The sequence below is a fragment of the Saccoglossus kowalevskii genome, chromosome 14 (genome assembly GCF_978046115.1).
Source record: "Saccoglossus kowalevskii chromosome 14, keSacKowa6.1, whole genome shotgun sequence".
NCBI lineage: Eukaryota > Metazoa > Hemichordata > Enteropneusta > Harrimaniidae > Saccoglossus > Saccoglossus kowalevskii.
Genome location: NC_140654.1, coordinates 14,259,435 through 14,281,995, shown reverse-complemented (window position 1 = coordinate 14,281,995; position 22,561 = coordinate 14,259,435). Strand labels below are relative to the sequence as shown.

At 33.2% G+C, this 22,561-nt stretch overlaps 2 protein-coding genes across 5 annotated transcripts; one reads left to right on the top strand and one right to left on the bottom strand.

Moving 5' to 3' along the window:
• Positions 1 to 1,718: 1,718 nt before the first annotated feature.
• LOC102804443 (uncharacterized) lies at positions 1,719 to 9,195 on the top strand. Of its 2 annotated transcripts, none has more exons than XM_085507939.1 (6): positions 1,719 to 2,053; positions 3,730 to 3,783; positions 4,131 to 4,263; positions 4,473 to 4,538; positions 5,972 to 6,085; positions 8,328 to 9,195. In XM_085507939.1, the coding sequence occupies exons 2-6, from the start codon at positions 3,739 to 3,741 to the stop codon at positions 8,435 to 8,437; spliced, it is 468 nt and encodes a 155-aa protein (XP_085364065.1). In that variant the 5' UTR covers positions 1,719 to 2,053; positions 3,730 to 3,738; the 3' UTR covers positions 8,438 to 9,195. The 2 variants fall into 2 exon arrangements, with proteins under 2 accessions (XP_085364065.1, XP_006815385.1); XM_006815322.3 differs by having other exon boundaries at positions 1,728 to 2,053; positions 5,972 to 6,052.
• On the bottom strand, positions 7,982 to 22,280 carry LOC102804547 (uncharacterized). Of its 3 annotated transcripts, none has more exons than XM_085507936.1 (10): positions 22,173 to 22,280; positions 17,292 to 17,422; positions 16,971 to 17,025; positions 15,876 to 16,014; positions 13,657 to 13,758; positions 13,041 to 13,142; positions 12,464 to 12,931; positions 12,301 to 12,336; positions 11,095 to 11,184; positions 7,982 to 10,999 (listed from the first exon to the last, which is right to left on the bottom strand). In XM_085507936.1, exons 2-10 carry the CDS (start codon positions 17,381 to 17,383, stop codon positions 10,704 to 10,706), a joined length of 1,380 nt encoding a protein of 459 aa, XP_085364062.1. In that variant the 5' UTR covers positions 17,384 to 17,422; positions 22,173 to 22,280; the 3' UTR covers positions 7,982 to 10,703. The 3 variants fall into 3 exon arrangements, with proteins under 3 accessions (XP_085364062.1, XP_085364064.1, XP_085364063.1); XM_085507938.1 differs by having other exon boundaries at positions 13,041 to 13,139; XM_085507937.1 differs by having other exon boundaries at positions 17,292 to 17,414.
• Between the last annotated feature and the right edge of the window lie 281 nt (positions 22,281 to 22,561).

Here is a 22,561-nt window from a genome sequence, read left to right as displayed (position 1 = left end):
GGTTCAGAGTACAATAACTCAAGTACAATAACGATAATTATTGTAGTGTCATAGGTTATAGTTTTGTGTGTTTCTGTTTACTTTTTTTTTTCGTTTTGACACGCCTGTATTTGTGCAATCTGTTTGGTGTTCCCGATACAAACACTGCCCAGTTTTTTTAATAGTGCCATTTGGTACGTATTACTTCCAGTGTTACAAAGTTTGTCAAAATATACCCTACCCAGTTTGATGCCATATACCGCAATTGACGGGTCATAACCTGCTTTCTAAGGACGGTAATTACTGAAATCACCCGAAGCCAGATGATTTAATAATCGATGTACTATCCCAGAGACAGATCCGTAAGATGTGACCCTATTTAATTGTAGCACGATTATAATAGAAGGCAGTAATACCATTTAGTAACACATACTATCACAGCCGAACACGGCTTTGTATTCAATAGTCCTGCTCTCCATGGAACCTTCCCATACAAAACACGTTTTCGAGTTCCTGCTCATTAGTACGCTTCATTGATACTTTCATTGATGCATGACAATTTATGACAATAAGTTGCAGATTGACCGCATCATATCATAATTAGTTGACTATTTACGGGGATACCACAATGGACTCGTCAACACAAGCACCGAAAAATGCACTCGAATGAAAATTAACATATTCGAGGAAAACAATGGAAGTAACTTTGATTACCAAATATCTATGCATAGCATGTAGTCCAAAACGAACTCTGAATAATAAAAACACAAGTATTGTGATTCTATGACACGCCTGATATATAGACATTAATTTGTGGGAATATTAGATACTATTCAGAGCAATCCTATTATTATTATATTTATGGTTGCTTTGTAATTTCCGTTAATATTGTCATATCAGCCACAATTGGAAGTTGGGACATTATGCTACAGCGCTACTAGTGTCGGAAATGAGAAACGACTTGACTAACTTCTAGTAGTCTACTTCATTGAATCGACGTAGATGGCAGTCTCCCTACAAAGAAAACGATGGTGGCTGATCACAATATGCAATCGAGCGTGGTTACAGATCATTTCCGGTATGGCTTTAGAAACTTAAAATATTCACGGTTAAATTCACTGTTGTTCGTGTCAACGTCATAGCTATGTTAAATATGATGAATGAAATGAAAAATAAAGTGAGCGGGTTTGGAAGTAGAAATTTGAAAAATATTCACGTATTGTAATTCAACCAGCAATAAAGGATATAGAACATCTATAAAAATATAAAGAGTTTATTCTCAGTAATGATGATAAATTGGCTACTGTCACACTCGCCAATAATAAGCAATACACTTTGTAACAAATGTATTTTATTTGTTTGTTGCATCTACGCCAATCACTATAAATCATGTTAATATTATTCTGTTTTTCTTCAAATCCAATATTCATTAGACAAAATTATTCCATATCCACCAGTCATGATTTGTATATGTAGCCCGAAGGAAGTGTCCTGTGCCTTGTATACAAAACATCTGATGTGACTCCAAATGACCTAATTTGCATAGATGGATTATTTGATGTCAACATAGTTTTGTATACAGCCTAACCAGGTGGATTTGCTACTATGACAACAATGACTGCTTCCGTAAATGCTGACCTTTGTCGCAATTAATTCTCAAACGTCACAGAATGCGTTCACCTGTAAACAATCTATTTTATCTGCAACCACATATCTGAATAACCGTAGAATGTCCCCTGCTATGTATTTGCATCATTTGTTTTGTTCCCTAAGGTGCTGTGGCACACTAGACAAAATCGTAATTAAAAATGTATTACTGACTTATCTCGCGTGTGATGTAATAAAGATCCGACAACTCCGTAACTTGAACGGAATGATAACATAAAAACACGAATGAGGCTGTTGGCATATTGTCATTCTACTGACAAGTTAAAAATGGAAATAGTAAAATTCTGACGGTCGGCGAATTGTGTATGTGTTGCGCTATATTTACATGAAAAGAGTGGAAACCAATTTAATACCCTAACTCTGAGTTGAGGTTCTGTTGCATGCGCTCGCAGGGATACTATATCAGGTAAGTCTCTAATTATTTATTAACAAACATCATTCCCCATCTACTGGGTGTACCCGTTGGAACAATCGTGTTGGCTCATCTAAATTAAACATAGCCCATGAACAATACCCCGTAGAGGGACGTCAGACATCATCGTGCATAAAGGCACCGAAAATAGTTTCACTTATCACTGCGAACGTAGAAAAACACTGTGTTTTCAGTGTTGATATTACACTTGTTTATGACCACTGATAAGCATATGTATAGCATGTGTACTCTGCATTTACTTGTTGACGCTCCATGAGCGACTGATACAAAATAACCAATCAGAAAACACGGTACTCAGACATTCCAAAATCACACAGGCAGATCTACACTGCAATCGACGTTTTACGTAAATTATGTTTTGGAGACCCATTTAACAAATTTAAAAAAAAAACATAAGAATAATATACTAAACATCATAAACAGTCCTATTCATTAGAACGCAATATTATGGAGATTGTCATATAATCATCTAAAAATAGTATAGATTATATGTGAGTATTGGTATAATGTACACTCCTCTGTAAATACAAGCATCGTTGATGATATTTACATCGTCGACAGGAGGTTGACGTTGACATTGTGAATTACTTTCACATTGATTTATTTTGAAAGTAGAATAATAGATATAAACAAATTAATTAGCCGACATACATCATTAATGCACGCAACATGTAAAATTTGTATCAAGGTACATTGTCACATCAACAGCCTAGATGTAATTGACATTAATTGACCTGGTACATTTAAGTGCGTAGTGAGTCGGATAAACTTTACTAATAATGCTAATACCGAGTGTGTAAGACTCTTTTTTTAACTGTAAGGCATTTGTGATAGTGCAGCTTCCTGATTGATTTCAAAAAAACAAATCACTAATACGATAATTAAAACTGCACTATCAATAATACCTTGTTGCATGATGAATACAGATTATAATTTGATTTTTCTTTCAGACGGCAATATATCAGATAAAACGTGTACAAGATAAATGTTTATTGCACTACAGAGACAATATTAAATAAAATTCTAAGATGGTAATTACAGGACACTCTGATACACCTGTTATCATGGCAATTCGAATCAATAAATTTATTCAAACTGTACTTCATGTGTTGTTCAATTTGTATTCCCATGAAGAACCCGCGCCCCCATGATAGCACAGTATATTTGCCGATATAATTTGCTTTTCAACAGTTAGTCTAGTACATTTATAGAGCCATGTATGGTAGAGATAAGATAAAAATGGCATGGAAAACGTATGAAACAACAGAATAAAAGGTCAAAGGCCATATATGAAATACGTAGCATTATCAGAAGACGGTTGGTACACATACACATACTACATTGTGACATAGTCCACCGGTGTATAAACTAGACATAATATTTAAGTGTCCGATTTATATGCGGTTGACTCTTCTGTTGCATTAATCGCTATGTATACAAAGGACGTTTTTTTTTTTATTTCGATCACGTTAACACTCAATTATCCGATTGAATTTAGCAAATCCGAGTTGAGAACTCATATTCATGATGTCGTCTAATTTTATTTCGAATATGCATAATTATATCATAATCACGCGGTGTATTTACTGTGGACATAAAACTACAAATGTTTGCATTTATATACTTACTACTATTTTTCCATTCCATAGAAAGTCATCATGAACAACCCTGAAGTTCATACAACCAAACCGGAAGATGACGATGTAAGTATATGTTTATGTGTTCTTCATTCACAATCACAAACATTGGCATGGACATCAATTAGTCCAAAGAACAACATCATATCTGAGCAGTGGACAATTTGTGCATAGTTTGTGATAGCCAACATAAACAAAAATGATACTTCATTTTCATACATTTTTGGGCTCATAATAATTGAAATGGAGATGTATAATCAACATATGAAACTCAATAAAAGTCGAACATATATCCACATTCACCACCCTTTCCATTAATGCACAAGAACTTTATTGCATTATAGCAGAAGTTAGTTGAATAATCATGCAGCATATCTTTGAGTAATTCTTATCAAATTTACTTTTCATTCCAGGATGGTCTATGTTCACCTATCATACTCTGCATGATATGTGCTGCAATCGTTGGCACAGGCGTCTTTGCCGCACTATCTGCATCACTTATAGTCGCACTTCTAAATACAAGTGCAGTTAATGAAACCATAACGAGTGAGTTTTAAACTAATTTTACAGTAGAATCTTAGTAATTTTACCATAACAAAATAACGTAGGAAAATATTTTAATAATGAAAATAAAAATATATTTGTACTTGATGCATGGTATGAACATATAACATGAAATAGTCTCACTTTATCTTTTGTCTAACAAATGTATCAAATATAGACTAGTAACATTTAAAATGCAATTTTATTTTCAGACTCAACTATATCTGATAATGATTCTACAACAAGCTATTATTCCACCGTAGGCTTTATCAACACAGGTATTTATACCACACTCATTATTTATTTATATATATTAACACTTGCAATGCTATGGCATATGAGTGTATCTTAGGTAAACCTCATATTTTGAAACAAAATTTAAAAATGAATTTGATTACTTTTTGGAATGCCTCAAGTCGCTTTGAATGTACCATGTATCTTCATTAAAATAGGATCAAAACGCATTAGTCCTCAAAATGTCTGCTTTGTATTACGTGACATGATTGTTTGTTCAAATTTGGTTCAGTATATGAATTTTTTAACTCAAGATTTATGAATGGGAAATAGGATTTCTTTTTAAAAGCTACCTAAAATTTGTGATTCGAAACACTAAGAATAATCAGTGTTTCATGTATGTATTTTTATGTTACTTTGAGGCTGAGTGTCAATCAATTCATGCAAAATAAATAAAATGCCATGACTAAGGGTTATGGTTGGTATACTTGGTTGTCTTGAACGTTTGTTTATTAATAAGTGTTTATGTCTTAGATAACAAATGGCAGGTTTATTTTTGATATTCAAGCGTATATTTGTCTTTGTAAATCTGCCATTTGAAGCGGTGTTTTGTGTCGGAAAAAAAAGAAAAATTAACAATTTGTACGTGTATATTTAATCAAATAAAATGAATTTCTTGAATTTTCAAAAATCAAATAAAATGTATTTCTTTATTGTTGGCAACAGTGCTAGGGAGCCTTACTTATTATTCTGATTTGCCTATGGCAAAACATGATTTTCTCCAGCATATATATATTCAATTAGTTTGTGGCACATATACCATGGCTAGATGCATTCTACTATTTTTTTAGAAATTTCAAACATTGTATACTGTAATGGCTTTAGTGTACAATATTTATCCGTCTTCTTGCAAATTAATGATAAGAGCAAATATGCCCATACATTTTGTGTAATGCATCCCGAATATATTCTGGCTGATTAAAAACAGATGCAGCTGAATTATAAAACAAAGTTTGAACTACTTGTTCCAACGTAATACAATCCAAAATGGTAAACAGATATACTAACATACGTCAATGAACAAACAGAAAATACATGAACACAGAAGGCAGTACGAATTTGAGACAATGTTGACAAGTTTGTCTTTCACAGTGATCAGTCAAATATATACAAATGCCCAAACAAATACCATACTTCATTTCACTTTCCATATTTCGGGACTTGGAAATCAGTGTTATGACATGTGAGAAATATGTCATGACTGGGATGTATGATCGGGTAATTTTCCTCTAAAAACAGGCAAACAGGCTTAAGGCTCGGGAATTTGATTGCAGAATAGAAAAGCGTACATAGGCGTTTATATGATTACCATGTGGAAATATAAAAACGAAATGAAATACAGCATTCAGTTTGGAATTGAAACTGTATAATAATCATACAAAATAAAACTAACAGCTGTTAAACTATTTAATTTCAGATGTGCCGTTTACTACGTTGTTCCCGACGACCCTAAAAGAAACTACTATAGCTGAAACCGCAGAACCTGAGTCAACAGAAGGTACAACATTAAAACATACAACAGTATTATCAGGTGACGGTTGGTACATACGACACATACACATAATCCATTGTAAAATAGTGCACCGGTGTATAAACAAGACATAATATTCAAGTGTCCGTGGTTTATATGTGGTTTTAATATTTGCTGTCAATAGTTACTAACCATCTTCACATTTTGATGTGAAAACCATTATAGTAAATTCATTTAGAATACTTAAACCTGGAACGAGTTAAATATACAATTCACGTTACAGTGGCGGGTCCAGCAAAGTGTATTGGGGGGTCCAAGTTTCGTTTAAGATATACGGAACGTAAATCGCGGAAAAGCTATACGTAATCCAGATGATATGGATCGTCATGCGTTGGGGGGCATGCCCCCCTGCCCCCTTCTGAATCCGCCACTGTCACGTTAATATTCATATCAATACATAAATAAATAAATACAATTCTAAATCAGCCATGCGACAAAATTATTTCCTGTTTAGTCCAGGCATGTATAACACGACTCTCTTGTCGCATTAAATTTCTATACCAAAGGAGTGTTTTATTTTGATCGGGTTAACACTCATATATTCGATTGGACTTAGCGAATCCGAGTCGAGAATCATATTCATTATGCTGCCTAATTTTATTTCTAAAATGCATAATCACGTGATGTGTTTACTATCAACCTCAAGCTACAAATGTATGAGTTTACTTACTTCACTTTATTTTTTATATTTAACACTTTTTACACATAGCACAATATTTTAATAGTGCAAAAAAACAAATATATTTATAGTTGATGCATGGTATGAACATATAACGTGAAATGGTCTCATTTTATCTTTTGTCCAACAAATGTATCAAATATGAGTAGATTAAACACATTTAAATAGCAAATCTGGTTTTAATGGTCTAAATTTTCGATGAACTTGATACATAATTCATTAACAGATGCCCTGAGCAATTCATAATGGCAAATTTATACACATTTGGAATATTATGGCATATGAGTGCATCTTAGGTAATGAACACAGGCCTCATATTTTGAAACCGAATTTAAGGATAAATTCGATTAATCATTGGAAAAATTCAAGTTCTTTTGAATATACCATGTATCATTATTACAATTGCTATTTTCTCAATTCAATTCACATTGGTAAAAACGCATTGGTTTTCAACATGTCTGTTATGTTTTATGTGACATGATTTAGTTTAGTATATGATATTGTAAACTCAACATTTATGAAATGGGATGTTACTCATTTTTGTCTAAAAGCTTCCTAAACTTTGTGAATCAAAACACTGAGAATAATCAATGTTTGATGTCTGTAATTTGATGTTAATTTCAGGCAGATTGTTAACCAATAACATGGAAAATTACTAAAAAGCCATTATTAAGGATTATAGTTGGTATATTTGGTTGTCATGAACGTTTGTCAGGTTTATTTTTGATATTCAAGCCGTAATATTGAAAATATATTTTTACTTGTAAATCTGGCATTTTAAAAATAGCTGTGTCTTGTGCGGATAAACAAGAAAGAATAATAAAAATAATAAATAAGAATGATTTTTTTTATTTTTGTCAATAAACCTTGTGGACATTAACTATTATTTGCCTTCGGTAAAATATTTATTTTCTACAAAATATATATTCAATTAGTTTTGTGGTACATATACCATGGCTACGCGCATTCTATCATTGGTTATAGAAATATAAAACAAATTGTGACTGTGCCATTTCCTTTGAGCAACCTCATATATGCTCTAGTTTAATACAAATGCCATACAGATGGGATAAGCCGTCGCAGGCAAGGGTGACCGGTGCATTTCTGTATGTAGCTTGGCTGCTTGATGAGGGGAATTCCCTTTTATCTTTGTTTCTGTCAAATCAATTCAGCGCATCTATTTTTTTAAGTATTGAACCTCTCTTTAGGACATGATATTTTGTATATTTTATTTATTGATTACATGTATAATACAACCTAAAATGGTAAACATTTACCTATGTCAAAAAACAAACAATTGCCCAACCGATTCCTTACTTCACTTCACTGTCTATGCTTCGGCATGACTTGGGGTAATAAGGTAAGAGAAGTTTCTATTAAAAACAGGCAAATAGGTTTAAGGCTTGTGAATTTGATTGCAGCATAGGAAAGTGTATATGGGCGTTTACTTGATTAGTACACGGAAATATATAAAACAAAAATGAAACAAAATGTTGCATGGAACCGAATCTCAAATTTTATAATACGAAATACAACTAACAGCTGTTAACTATTTCATTTTAGATGCGCCGTTTACTACGTTGATCCCGACGACCCGCAAGGAAACCACTATTGCTGAATCCACAGAACCTGAGTCAACGGAGTGGACAACATTGAAACCTACAACAGTATAAAACCAAAGCCATCATAACAATGCAATAACCAATTAACATAATTAGTTCGATGACATTATTTATTTTAGTTGCTCACAACTAATGAAATATAATTTGCATCACATGTACCATAGTTTTTTGAAGTGTAATTATAGTCACTTAGATTAATAATTTTAAAAAAAATAAGTATATTCATTTTTTTTAAACGCTTATTTCAAAATTAGTAAACTTGTAAAGACAGTTTCAGAAATTAGGTATAAGTTTCTACATTGCCAATGGTACTTTAAAGTACACAATTCAATCATCAATCACTGTGGTGTCTTGAATGAATTTCATGAATTTCAGTTGGTTTTGGTTACTCATACAGTATTAATTATATGCAAATTATTTTGGCATGTTTAGATTAGTGCAAACCAATGTGTAATTGTAGTCATATATATATATATATATTGCCGAGCTAGAACGAATAACAATATCTGGGACATCTTGACATATATATGTTAATTCCCGGGAGTAGGGTAACAATTATATTAGGCTCTTTATAAGAAAAAAAAAACATACAACCATCTTCTTATAATAGAATCCACATTGACCCACTCAGTAACGTAGCAACTTGGTTACCCGACATTCAGCATTGGCTTAAAGAATAAGGTATTGGGAGAAAAGAATTTCAAGATAACAGTAAAATACTGAGTGCAAGAATGAATTATTGACGACAGAAAATATTTATTAAATGTACGGTTTATAACTATTAAATAAAAATAGTAATTTATTTTAAACGTATTGTGTAGTGATGTTGATTCAGTAAAGTGTACAGCACTATACATACTTTCTTCTGAACCATGTACGAATAAACCTAGTTCAGTAATCTTGGATATAGAATTTGATGTATGCTATTAAATGAGGGCGCACCTCACTTCATTTTACATTTACCTGGGTTTCCGAAATGCATTAAAACTCCATGATATAGTATGGTTTCATAAAATAACCATTCAATACACAATTAAAAGTACGAGTGGTTAGTGAAAACAATGTGGATTGTAATATAATCATTATTTTCATTTGTAATCATTAAACCAGCAAGCATGGGCCTGAGAGGGTCACATTCCCCATGACTTGTTTGAGAAGAGGCCAACGTATATACTGTATGAGAAAACGTTAATGCATGATGACATTTCATTAAGCATGTGACTTTCAAAAAACACAACCTTCAACCTGTGATTAGGAAAATATGTCTTCCTAAAACGGCCATATATTTTAATTGATCATTCATGCTGGTTACATTTACTCAAAATTTCAAAGAAATCTATGTTCTTCAGTGTATAGAAACAACATGCTATGGCATTGTGAAAGTCTAAATATAGTTATATATAACCACTTAATGCTCAGCCTCGTCATATTTAATGTTCACGATGTCAAACTAAAAGCGAACGATTGGTACTACATGTGTTTAACATCACATTTATAAATTTAATAACTGAAATGTTAGAATATGATAGACAGCTGAAGGAAAAGGAGATCGGCGCTTGCTTTTACTGAAACAGCCTCTAAAACATTTATGTTAAGCAACACTGTTATTAATACATATTAATATATTAATTATTTATGTGTTTATATCGCCCTTTTCACAGTTGAAATCGTATCTAAAGCGCATAAAAAAGCCACAATATAGAAATATAACAAAATAGAAATATAACTGAATATATTGCGAGGATAAATTAAATAATATATATCTACAAACTGTACGTCTTACTGCATAATGTGTTTTAAATTAGCCTTGCATAAATAAACGTTGGAACTGTTTCTAAATTTGGCTGCAATTTGCATAAACCCAAAGCACAAAAGGCGATTGCCTTGTCACAACATGTAGTTAATTTCGCCCTAGATCCAACTAGCAGTTTAGTAGTTACCTATGGCCCGAACATTCTGCAACGTATTGACGTAGCATAGATGCGATACAACCATATGCCTAGTTATTTAAAGTCTAGGTCATAAACGAGCCTGTATCTATCTAAAGGGTACCTAATGTATATATATAATATATGTGGCATAATGTCCATACTTTCCTAATAGATAGCATTCTGTTCTCTTTGAAGGTTTTTCAGTTGTGAATGTGTTTTTGCTTTTGTTACAGTATTCTAATTATATCCAACAAGACCTTGTACAATAATGTCAGATGATAAAACGTCAAAATATTTACATGCACTTGAACCAATTACAAACGAAATGTATTGTGGTGATATGTAGTTGGTTGGTTTTCAATAAAACTGATATAAACTGATTTGTATTAGGGATCAACAAAAATATAAACATCATTGGCGAATGAACCACCCTTCCCACTCCCAGTACAAGCGGCCGACGGACCGTATATGTCATACGTTTGACAAGCGGTGCAACTTGATGCGCACCATCCTCCATTTTGTATCGCAAACATTCCATAACCATTATCTCGAGTCACGGCAGCACATTTCTCGATAGGGTTTGTGCGATAACGGTATGCTCCATCCAGACGTGAATCGGTCCCTTCAAGTGTGGCTATTGCACGGTTTATTGTATCAGCGAAACATCCAATGGGAACGTAATCTGAAAACAAAGAACAATAGAGAAACGCATGCACCTAGGTAAATTGTAGTACAACTATGTAAAAACTCAATAGTACTAAAAGACAATATACTTACCACATGACGCTCCAGAACATGGACACGATAGTACATTCTGTAACGAGCAAACACCGTTACAAGTGGGAGAGCATGAGTTATCAGTTGTGACTGAAATGTACGAGACATAGTGTTATAATATGACTACATATACATATATATAATTGTTTTAGGACGCATGTATGTGAATGCAGTAGTTATGTTAATCAGCGTTGAAATCGTTTACCTGAGGTTACCATTGTTGGTAGCAAATTTGTTAGTATACGTTTAAGAATTATTATTATTATTGCCACCTAACACGACTACCACAATTTGTCGAACACGCAAAAGAAATGTGCTGAGCAGTTCTCCCGTAGGTGCTTATGCAACGGTATCATTTGTAAAAACACAACACCTTAACAAAATACATCAACACACATTAGTCTCAAGGAAAACAATCAGAAAGTGGCTTTGAATTTGTTCAACCAGAACGATGTTTCAATGGTAGTTTGCTGAACCCATGTCCAGCGAATGTATTTTTTTTAAACTATGCGTAACGATCGTTGGACAATATTTTGTGAAACATACCTTTTAACAAAAACTGATACTTTTTGTTTCACATGTTTCAATTCATATCTACTAATAGCATATTAACCATATTTATGGTGGTATTTTATTTTTTTGAATTTCACTGTTCTCAAATTAAACATCGATCTTGACACGTTCGATGTTTATTTTATTATTTTTATTAACTAATTGTCATATAAATATATAAACCTTTTTAATCAAATAAATGATTGAATAGTGGTATTTGAAGGCAGACTATTATTCGATGTTGTTTCATTGATTGAACCGTGCATATTTACTGCAATTAAACTGTTAATACACCTTTCAGTACCTTTATTAAATATTTATGTTTATGGTCAAAAGTTTTTTTTTAAATAATTTGCGTATCATGTGACTATGTTCAATTTCATAAATATGCAGTGTTATTTGTTTGATGTTTCTAATATTTTAAAATGTTTAATTCCAGTGTGTAAATTCCATGCATAAATTTTCTTGCTGGTATCATCTCATCTAAAAAGTTACTCGGTAACTCAAGGAAAGATGCATCGGACAGCACATAATGGCGTTAAAATTAGTAGATTAACTATCACATGTGAGTCGATTATTCTCGAAATCTGCCTTCTATTTTGTGGCAAGAAATTAAAAAAAGTATGTGAGTCGATTTGAATAATGATTGATTACCTGCAGTGCTGGGCAAAAGACTTGTAGTTGGCACAACTGATGTTGAAATTGAAAAAAAAAAAGTTCACAAATTATAATCACGTTAATTATGGTACTACTTCCATGAAGTCAGATACCCAAATATCATTTGACAAACGACCATATGTTCATGTATTCAACTTACATGGTGTTGTAATCGGTGGGACTGTGGCGGGTAGAAAAGGAGTGAATGTTGTATACTCCTTTGCTGTTGTGATGGAATGTGTTGTCGTTTGTGGAATAGTTGCTGGACGAAAGGGAGTGAATGTTGTAAAGGGTTGCGGTGACGTAGCCGCATGGGATGAACCATGCCTTCTGCTGGTTGTAGGTGAATTGGATGTGATTGTCGTCATTTCAGTAGGTATCTCCGTCTCAGTAGTTTGGGATGGTGGCAGTTTTGTTGATATTTGCTCTGTCATCAATGTCGATATCATTTCCGCTGTAGAGATTGGTGAAGCGTTTTTTGTTGTCGGTTCATTGCTGGCGTCGCTGGCTGTAGAACTAGTTTGAACTAAATTGTTCGTTGTTCCTGATGTGGATACCATGGTAATATCGGTTGATATAGATTCTGTGGTTAGTATGGTTGACGAGATGGAAGATGTTAACGGTCCACCTGAAATAATATTGTGATAGGTGTTCATTTATAGCATATTTCTCATGGAAATAGTTGACATTGATAACTTTACAAGTAAGATGCAATACACTGTTCATTAAATGAATACCTGCAGTGCTGGATAATTGACTTGTTGACCCAACAGTGGAAATCTGTACGTGTTCTGATGTTGGAGACAATGAAGTTGGCACCGGGGAGGTTGGAAATTCTGCTATTAAAATTAAAAGACAATTTAGTGTAGAAATCATTTTCATACTAGCATAGATACCCACAAATGTCGTGTATGACGCTGGATGAGTATGCGATAGCCTGCATATCTAAATGAGTTATTTCTGAACATGTCCTTAATGATGTTGAAAACGTTTCCTCACAATTGGGTATCTGTATGTTTTGTACATCATATTCGATATGCAATGGTTATTGCTGGGTCGATTTGACACATGCAAGGTGGAAGATGTTCTCGTACAGATATATGATACAGATATATGGAAAATATATGTTTTTAAGCAAGATATATGTGTACACATTATTTATACAATTAAATCTTCTCCAGTGAATAATTACTTGTAATGATTGGTAATTAAACTGTTTGCTGGGCATCAATTGTTTATGAGTATTGTACATCCTCATGTAGGATTTACATAAACGATATGCAAATAACGGACATACAAATCTGAGGATAAAAAGTAATGTTGTTTATGTTGAACACTTACAAAATTGCTTACCTGTGGTGCCTTTTGAGCTCGGTAAGTTTGTTGAATGATCCGTGGAAGTGTATAATTCGTTCGATGTGGTTGATTGTGGCACCAATGATGGTGTAGACAATTCTGATGTTGGTAATAAAATATGTTACTTAGAATAATTGCATCACGTCAGGGCAATGATTTTAAACTTAATCATACACAAATATTATTAAATTATTTTAACAGCAAACTGTATGTTCTCATCTTCTCGTATATATAATATGAAAATCACATAATAGAAAATATGACTATAATCTGTTTGTGTGCATTGTAAACTGATATCTTATTAAGCACTCATCAGATTTCAATGGAACTTGGTAGATATATAGTAATACACGGACGTTGCTAACTTGGTTTACATTAATAATATAACTTGCATTGTACCTAACCATTTGTAATCCGTTTCATGTATTTTTCAAATATATTTTAATTACATTTTCTAGAGGAATTCAGGGTGATCTACATGGGTATATTAAATAATTTAGAACATGACAATCAATAATAATTCTTGTTTGTGTATATTTCTTTAAACACAAATTTGACATACGGTAAAGTGGGTCCTAATAATTACAATGTTTGATTATTTATTTTTAGGAACCCATTCGCTATTATACATATATAAAATGATTGTAATGAAGATTATTTTTTGAAAATACACTTGTGCAATTACGTAATTACACCTAAGACATATGATAAAACCTTTCATCCAGTTCAAAACTATTAACACTCATAATAGTTTATATATCACGACTGTTTGAAATAACACCAATTTATATGTACACTGTTCAGCAGTAGGTGAACCCACTGACTTGCAAACCAGTCATAATCTCTGAAATTGTGGCAAGTGTGGCATGGAATGATTGAAACATATAGTTGACACTTGTCACATTCTAAGAGGTGTATGATGTTCTGTCGTTGTCATATACATACAAGCCAGCTGCTGGCGAACGTACAACTTATGGAAAATAATTTGTATGTTTAATTAAGAGAGTAATTTATGCAGAAAATGCTGATGTAATTAGGCATTGGACATAACATTAGGACTACATGTGAAACAGATCAACGGTTTTCAAGAAAACAATAAGGGAATGATTACCAATACACTGAATGTCTGTCATGTATTGAATTGAGGGTGCAACGCTATCCATAATTTTCTTCACTATGATTTTTTTAGATGAGTTGTATGCAAGTATGAAATGGATTTGTAAAAAATGTTCATCATGTAGGTTATTTGAGAGATTTTTGACTAATTCCAAAGATATTTAAACTCTACCACGTAATGTCTAGGCTACTCTATTTTCATAAATAAACTTTATCGAAAGCGATATCTTTCCAAAACTTATATCAACAAGGTGCGAATGAAAAATCAGGTAAAAATCGTTGCCGAGCCGGAGACTTCATTCGGAATACCTAAATAAATCCTAAAAAAAATCGGTTGACTTTTCTGTCCACAGTAACTCCTCCAAAGCAGAAAGTCAATCATTTATGCAGGATTTTTTTAGAGCTTGACCATACACGGCAGTAGTCACCAGGAGATATACTAAAAATCTTTCTAGGAGTTTATTTGGGTATAGGAATAATTCCCGTCGCCGATAAAGGTGCCAGTGAATAATGTTACAGTCAAACATCGTTCGCCTCAAACTAAGAAACAATGTAGCTTTTTAATCTCTGAAGTCAATTGACAAATATGTATGAATGTAATTTATAAGTTATTCAAGTGGGTGACCTATTTGATTGTTTCTTACATGATTTTTTTTCTTTCCAAAAGCTAAAGGTCGAGATATGCAAAATCATAGTAAGTGGAATAAGAATTGTATTTGTCAGTAGTCAAGCGGAGAAAACAGACGAATGCATCTGGGGTAGGCCATGTGGGTCATCTGTCGCCATCTTTTAGTACAGCTATATATAGAACAGAATTAGTAAAACAAAGAATTAACTAAGTGATAGATAATAATGACAAAGGCAACATAGAATATGTTGTATACTGGATGTAGCTGGTTTAAACCAATGATCGGCTACCAGTAATAATTTCATGCATAAATGTGTGTAAAGAAATATGTACTATATGTACGAATTTTTTTCCAATGTACCCGTGCCACTAGCAGCATTTGTTTTGAACAGACAAAAATACACACACAAAAAGACAATTAGAGCTAGATGCCAGCGTTTTGTTTTATTTATGTACTTGCTACTATACTCACCCATAGAAGAATTTCCAGCACCATTTTGACCGGTGACAATAACTACGGCTGTGATTGTACCAACAACTGCCGTAACGCCTAATGCTGCAAGAATACTGCCGAATATAACGGAGGGTGTACATGGACAACATAGATTACGCTGAAATAAAAACGCGTATAAATCACTGGATGGCAATGTTTTCCGTTAAATTATTAATGTATTACTTTGATCAATAGGCAATAAATCATGAAACCATGAATGAAATCGACTACTCTTTGTGATGCGAATACTAAATTATTTAATGTATACTAAAGACAGGTGTATCCCATAGGCATCCTCCCAAAACATGATACTGTGAGTTAGTATCCGACTTGGTGTGAGAAAAACACGCGGATTTCTAAACAACCCCGGATAAATTATTACTGTTATCATTTGCGTTGTTTGTATGACTTCTATATGCCGATTTTCATCATTGATACACTTTTTTAAAATGTAGCCATTTATTCTACATACGATGAGTACTGCCTGTGCAATTAGTACAATTATTAAAGTGGATGTTTGAAAAATAGTGGTTTCAACAATTCCGGGAATACCTGTTTATCATGTGCAATCACTCTTTGATGTATAAATCATCACCGTTAACAGTGACACACTTGATTTTGATAAGAAACTATTTCCCAATGATTCACAATGATGTGCCTATTTAGATTTCACTTACAAAATATAAAATAATGATTTCCCATGATAGAAAGATAGATGAGTGGTTATGTTTCTATTTTCATTTGTAATACATTGTGGTCAACCTAACAAATCATTCAGAATGTAAAACTTGTAAAAGCTGAATATATTGTCATCCTCATCAACAGTATACCTCTCACTCAACTTTTTGATTGTAAATCTGCCATTCAGGAAAGCATACTCTATTTTTATTTGATGTTGTAAAAAGCATCAGCTGATATGTGACTTGTTTTTCATCATTTACCATCTTTATAATGAGTAGTTGTTTGGGGTTGATATTGAGATGGTTTTTGTTTTCCAACAATGTTTACGTTCATCGATCGTTGCTAGAAACAGTGATTTTCATTCAAAAATAAAGGCTTTTTTTGCGGACTTACTAAGTTGTCTTTTCCATTATTTGCAAAATCTTTCCCCTTTTTAATGAGCTTATACCTGTAAAACGAAGAGAAACAATTGATTAGTATACATATCTATAACAATTGCAGAATTTTCATATGTGATATTTAACAACATTTAAATTAAGTATAATTAATTGAGTAGAACATGGTGTGTTTTCCACGCTCTCTGTATTTGTAGCTAAGGTTACTGTTTTTGTGTTTTTTTTTTAAATCAGATTAAAATCATCCAAGTGTGCATATTTCACGTATATTATTGAATAGTCACTGTACTAATCAATTAAATAATAAATGATAACGCACAATTGTTTTCCTCTCTCTTGGATTTCTTCAGGATCAATGTCCAATCCTCCTGTTTCCGCCATTGCATCTTCAGTCCCGTTGGCAGCAGCCATTTCTCAGTAGGATGAAAATAACTTTTTACAACTATTGACCTCAAAGAAGCAAAATAGTTTTTTAATTGTTTTAACTATTCATATTTATTTTAATATCACCATAAGTGTAGCATAGTGAAACTGAATGATATTTTCAAAATAAATATACACGTGCCAGGAGTACACGAAAGTGAAAATAACTCATTAATTGGATAGTAAGACCAAAGTGTCAGAAAATCTCTGCAACAATTCACGCCTTCGGGCAGACAATTTTCTTCTTTCTCTTGAGCATCTAGTAACATATGTTATTATTATTATGCTAAGCTGTGTATTGTGTTCCAGACATGTTCAATGTGGTTTTGCTGTGAAAAGTTTATGGCATGATACAAATGAACTTTTGTCATCAACTTGTGAGCCATCAGTGTTGGTTTTGGGAATAGTTTATTTAGACACGTTTGATTATATTTCAATGTGTTTGAAGTGTGACTGATTGTTAGACAAATTGTCTCTTTTTGAATAATTCATTAAATTATAATAAAAAGAAAAATGTTTAACATGTATTATTTCAATCGCTCAATTCTGAATATTCCGTATGTGGCGTTGCAGGTCAAGTACCAATGTATGTATCATGTGACCTGATGCCAGGGACATACTAAAATAGTTATACTGGCATGTTAGCCGTTGATTATTTATTTATTGTTATTATAATTTATCATTTTATTTTCATTACTTTAGCGATGATTGCTTTAAAATGCGTCGTGTTGCTTACGTTGATAGTACTATTATATTATGGTCACTTAGTTTTGTTTGGCTACAGCATAGCATAGCATAATTGAAAAGTCTGTATTTATGCAACTATAGCCACATAGTTTTTATTTCATGTAAATTGTAGTAGTGACAAAATAAACATTAGGATAAAATAGCAACCTACTCATATAGCTTGGTAATGTTCGTATATTCTTTAATTTACTATTGGCAATTGATATGAGCTCAAATTTAAAAACAATTAAAATAGCTTTTATAAGTTTACACAATTATAATTTAATTTATAAGTTCTACACAAGGATAATAACAAGTACATTTGTTTATCCACATTTTAATTAATTCAGGATAACAAAAGAACCCATTAAACAAAAGACACAACAATGTCAATGTTAAATTTAATTGAGCATACTTGTTCCACATTAAGAGTCTACGTAATCTATTGTAACATAAAAACATTCCGTTTATTTTTGTTTATAAATAGGCTTTAACTACACACCATTAGTTCATGATGCGGCCTAACATTCATAAAACATATTGTTTTGCATATAAATATTATATTTAATCTTATACGACATATCATGCGATGCCTAAATCATAAGATCTATGTGATCGACTATTCATTCATGTGCGCCATGTCATTTAAATACGTATCATGCAACTCCAATATACGTCACGCCCTTCAGCTGTGCGTCATGTCATTTGACTATGCGTCATGTAATAATCCCACTGTGCGTCATGCAATTTAACTATAAGTCATTCATTTTGACTACGCGTTCTGCCGTTTATCGCGATTATACAATTAACCATACCATTCAATTAATTTATTGAGCTGTAATTATACAATATGTAACTTCATTATTTGTCATGCCAATATTTAACATATGCCGTTATATTTCTCAATAGATTTGACTATTTCGGTGTTATATGGCCTGGCCGTCACTGGCTACCAGCGGAATAATATATCTTCCCCTGGAAAAAAGTGGACAAAACGTTTGTTCATCAACAATTGTTTATTGATACAATATATATAGGGTATCTTAACTTTGACGTTGACCACCCAAGTTTTAAGTTCTTTGATTTTTTCAACAAGGTGGGTAATTAAGAGCACATAAACCAAGTACTTGCAATTTGGTACAACTGTCCGATTATTATCCTGCTTTGCTGTCATTTGTACCTTTCATTCTCTTCCATATTGTCGATGGTGGTGTAACTGAGGTCAGAGATTTATTCAATGTTAAATGTATTTTTTTACTACTAAATTACTACTAATTTGAATTGGAAAAAAAACTTCCACACCATAATCTGGGTGTGTTGATCTGTTATGTTTTGGCCGGGAGCATGGTTTTCTAGTGCGCATTTGCATTATGTAAGTGCGCATTCTAAACTCAAGTTTGCAAGCAATGCTGATGCACATTTTCAGAAAAAAACATTGAGATGTTGCCATTAAGATTGGTCTGGATAATATTTATTTAGAGCAACTGATTATATCATCTTTGTTCTAAAACTTTACCTACAGACCTTTGTCTACATTATTGACGTGTTTTAGCTTATTTATGTATAAACCGGTGCTCTAGACAAAATCTTACAATATCCAGAGCGACCACAACCGCCTGTACGTACCAAGAAGTTACAGTTTAAGAATTCATTTCAATGATAACATTAGGTCGTCACTAATTATTATGCAGTAGCACACTCGGGACACCCAGGAGAGCATAATGAACAGCATGATGAAATCAAACATTGTGCACAAATCCAATAAATTGTCAAGAGAAATGCAATTAAAAGCTAGACTCCAGTGACTATTTATTATGAGTAAATAAAGCCCCTCTCGTGGTCCTATATTTGCTTTCTTGTGACAGATATATTACCTTAGTCAGTAGCCAGCGACGGCCCTACCATCGTAAATTTGCAAGCAAAGATTAGGTATAGATGATGGTGTCACTCGACGTGTGGAGGCTATTCGATTTGTTCCTTTGTCATGCTCGATTTCAGACTTAAGCTGCTTGTATTTTGAGTGCCATATTGACACAAAGGATTGATTTTGAATTTTGTGTTAAACGCTGTATGTTTCGATTGCAACCTTAACCAACATCCAGAGACTATAGTAATGTAGTCTTCATCGTTCAAAACTATAGTATACATGTACTGGACTGCGATTATGTAAACTTTTGTGCATAATGGCGATGTAAATAAAAGAGTAGTCAGAGGAACCTGTCGATGTGTTGCTAGTGGCTATAGATTTAATCTTCTTGGATAAATGTGTACTACTATCTAATTTATCATGTCGGACGTCCACTTCCCCCACGTTACGGTCAAGCTCCACCTACATTTGCATTTGGCCGGTCACATAATTTCATTGTTTATGAGACCCGTGTTAGTTTTAGTGTTTTTGTCCTCTACACGTGGGCGTTTGTTTTTTTTTATGTTCACACCGAAAACACTGACATATTTTACGACAATCCTTCATGTACCACTGGAACTGAACCGATGATTCATAACTTGGGTTAACCTGCCTTCTTAATGATTCGTCATGTTTTAATGCAGGTCGCTTGTACCTGATAGGAGTAGTACGTATTTTACTCATGATACGGCCACAATGCTTAAAAGCATGCTCAATAAAATAATCGGATTGAAATGAAGGCAGATTTGCGAGAAATATTTCCCTAGATGGGCGTACCATCGATATTATTAGTGCGAGCTGGTTATTGACAGTATTTTCTGTGACAGATAGAAATTCAACATTTGGTAAATCGGTTCCATGTCAGATTCCGTCCATGTTGTTGTAACATTGTTTGAACACCGGCCATCTTGTCGGCTCTACAACTAATAAATCTCGATTTCAGTGATCAGCAAAACGTAAAAAAAGTGCACAAATTACGCGCTGACCATATACAACTTGAAAAATAGCATAAAAAGCCTGTTGAACAGAATCGCTACTAACACACGTTCTATGCATGCGATTAGTAATACTACTTAAGATTGTTAATTAGTCCTGAAACTAATGGCAATTAACGTGTGGTTAAGTGCAGTGAGACAGATATTGAATGGGGAATACTTTGATAAAATATTGTATTCAAATAGTTAAGTGACAGGTATCAGTGAATTGATGAATTCAAGTATTATGATGGTGTTAGTGCGTATGGTAACCGTTTCTAACAATTGTATGATTTAATTACGACATCACCAATACTATGATTTACTGGCAATGTGGGGCTGTTTTCATTGCGCTAGGTCATCAAAAAATACTCCAGTAGTTCATGTGACAGTTTCTTTGTTGTTGGTTATGTGACGTAAACATTAGTGTAAATAATGAAATTAAAATGCATCATTTCATGTGACGAATGTATCAACATTAAACATGTTGTTCGAGCGATTTACAGTACATTGTCTGCGTTTCCAACAGAGATGCGCACGTGCATGATGATATATTCTACGCTTGGCAGTAAAACATTGAAACCAGGATTAGCATCATATACTGCAGGTATACAACAATAATCCATTATGACCTTGGATGTTGTTTCTATTTTTGTTGTAAAACTGTACTTTTACGGATACTATTTTATGCAGTGCATGTGACAAGTAATCCAATAGCGATACATCTACGTTATAATTTTTTCTTATTTATTCCAATTAACGCTTCACTGTTTCAGAATAATGTTCCCGACCCTACATACAAGTGATATAATAGCCATGTCGCATGCCATATTGGTAGAGAGTTAATGCTTACAATAAAGCTATCGAACAAAATGCAGCCAATTATTGCTTACATCAAATTCAACCATGCCTTGCTACGAGCAAAAAGACATATCGCTCGCGACAGTGTTTAACTGTATTTGAGGTAAGTCTGTAACGAACTAATACTAACTGTAAACAACAATAATAGCATGAGTTCGTACATTAAACAATACTGAACACAAAATTATTTCAGTGATACCGTATGTGTATGTCGTACAGCGGCTTGTCGGTTATTAAATGTTTCTCGTACAGCGGCGATTGTACATAATTTTAAAAAAAGACGTTGTGTTACACAAAATTAATTACGCACCTTCTAAGGTATCCCTGCAAATATAAAATAAAACAAGTATTCTACGATCTCAATTCAGCGATAGCTGCAATAGTATCCGTCCCGTGCATGCAAATAAAATACACATAAGCCCCTACCAGCCAAATATTGGTATTTAATCAAGCTTGGTTACTTTGAATATCGTACGCACATACATTAAACTGGATATTTATAATCAGTCACCGCACTAACAACTACAAATGAAAATATTTGCATTATTACTATATTACTACTATATACTATATAATAAAATATAATAAAATAACGGTGATAATATTGATAAATTTAGTTTGGTTTTCACAATGGAAATTATGTTTCACCAATGCTATAATATATATACTACTATTACTGTTGATTTGAAAGTACTGTAG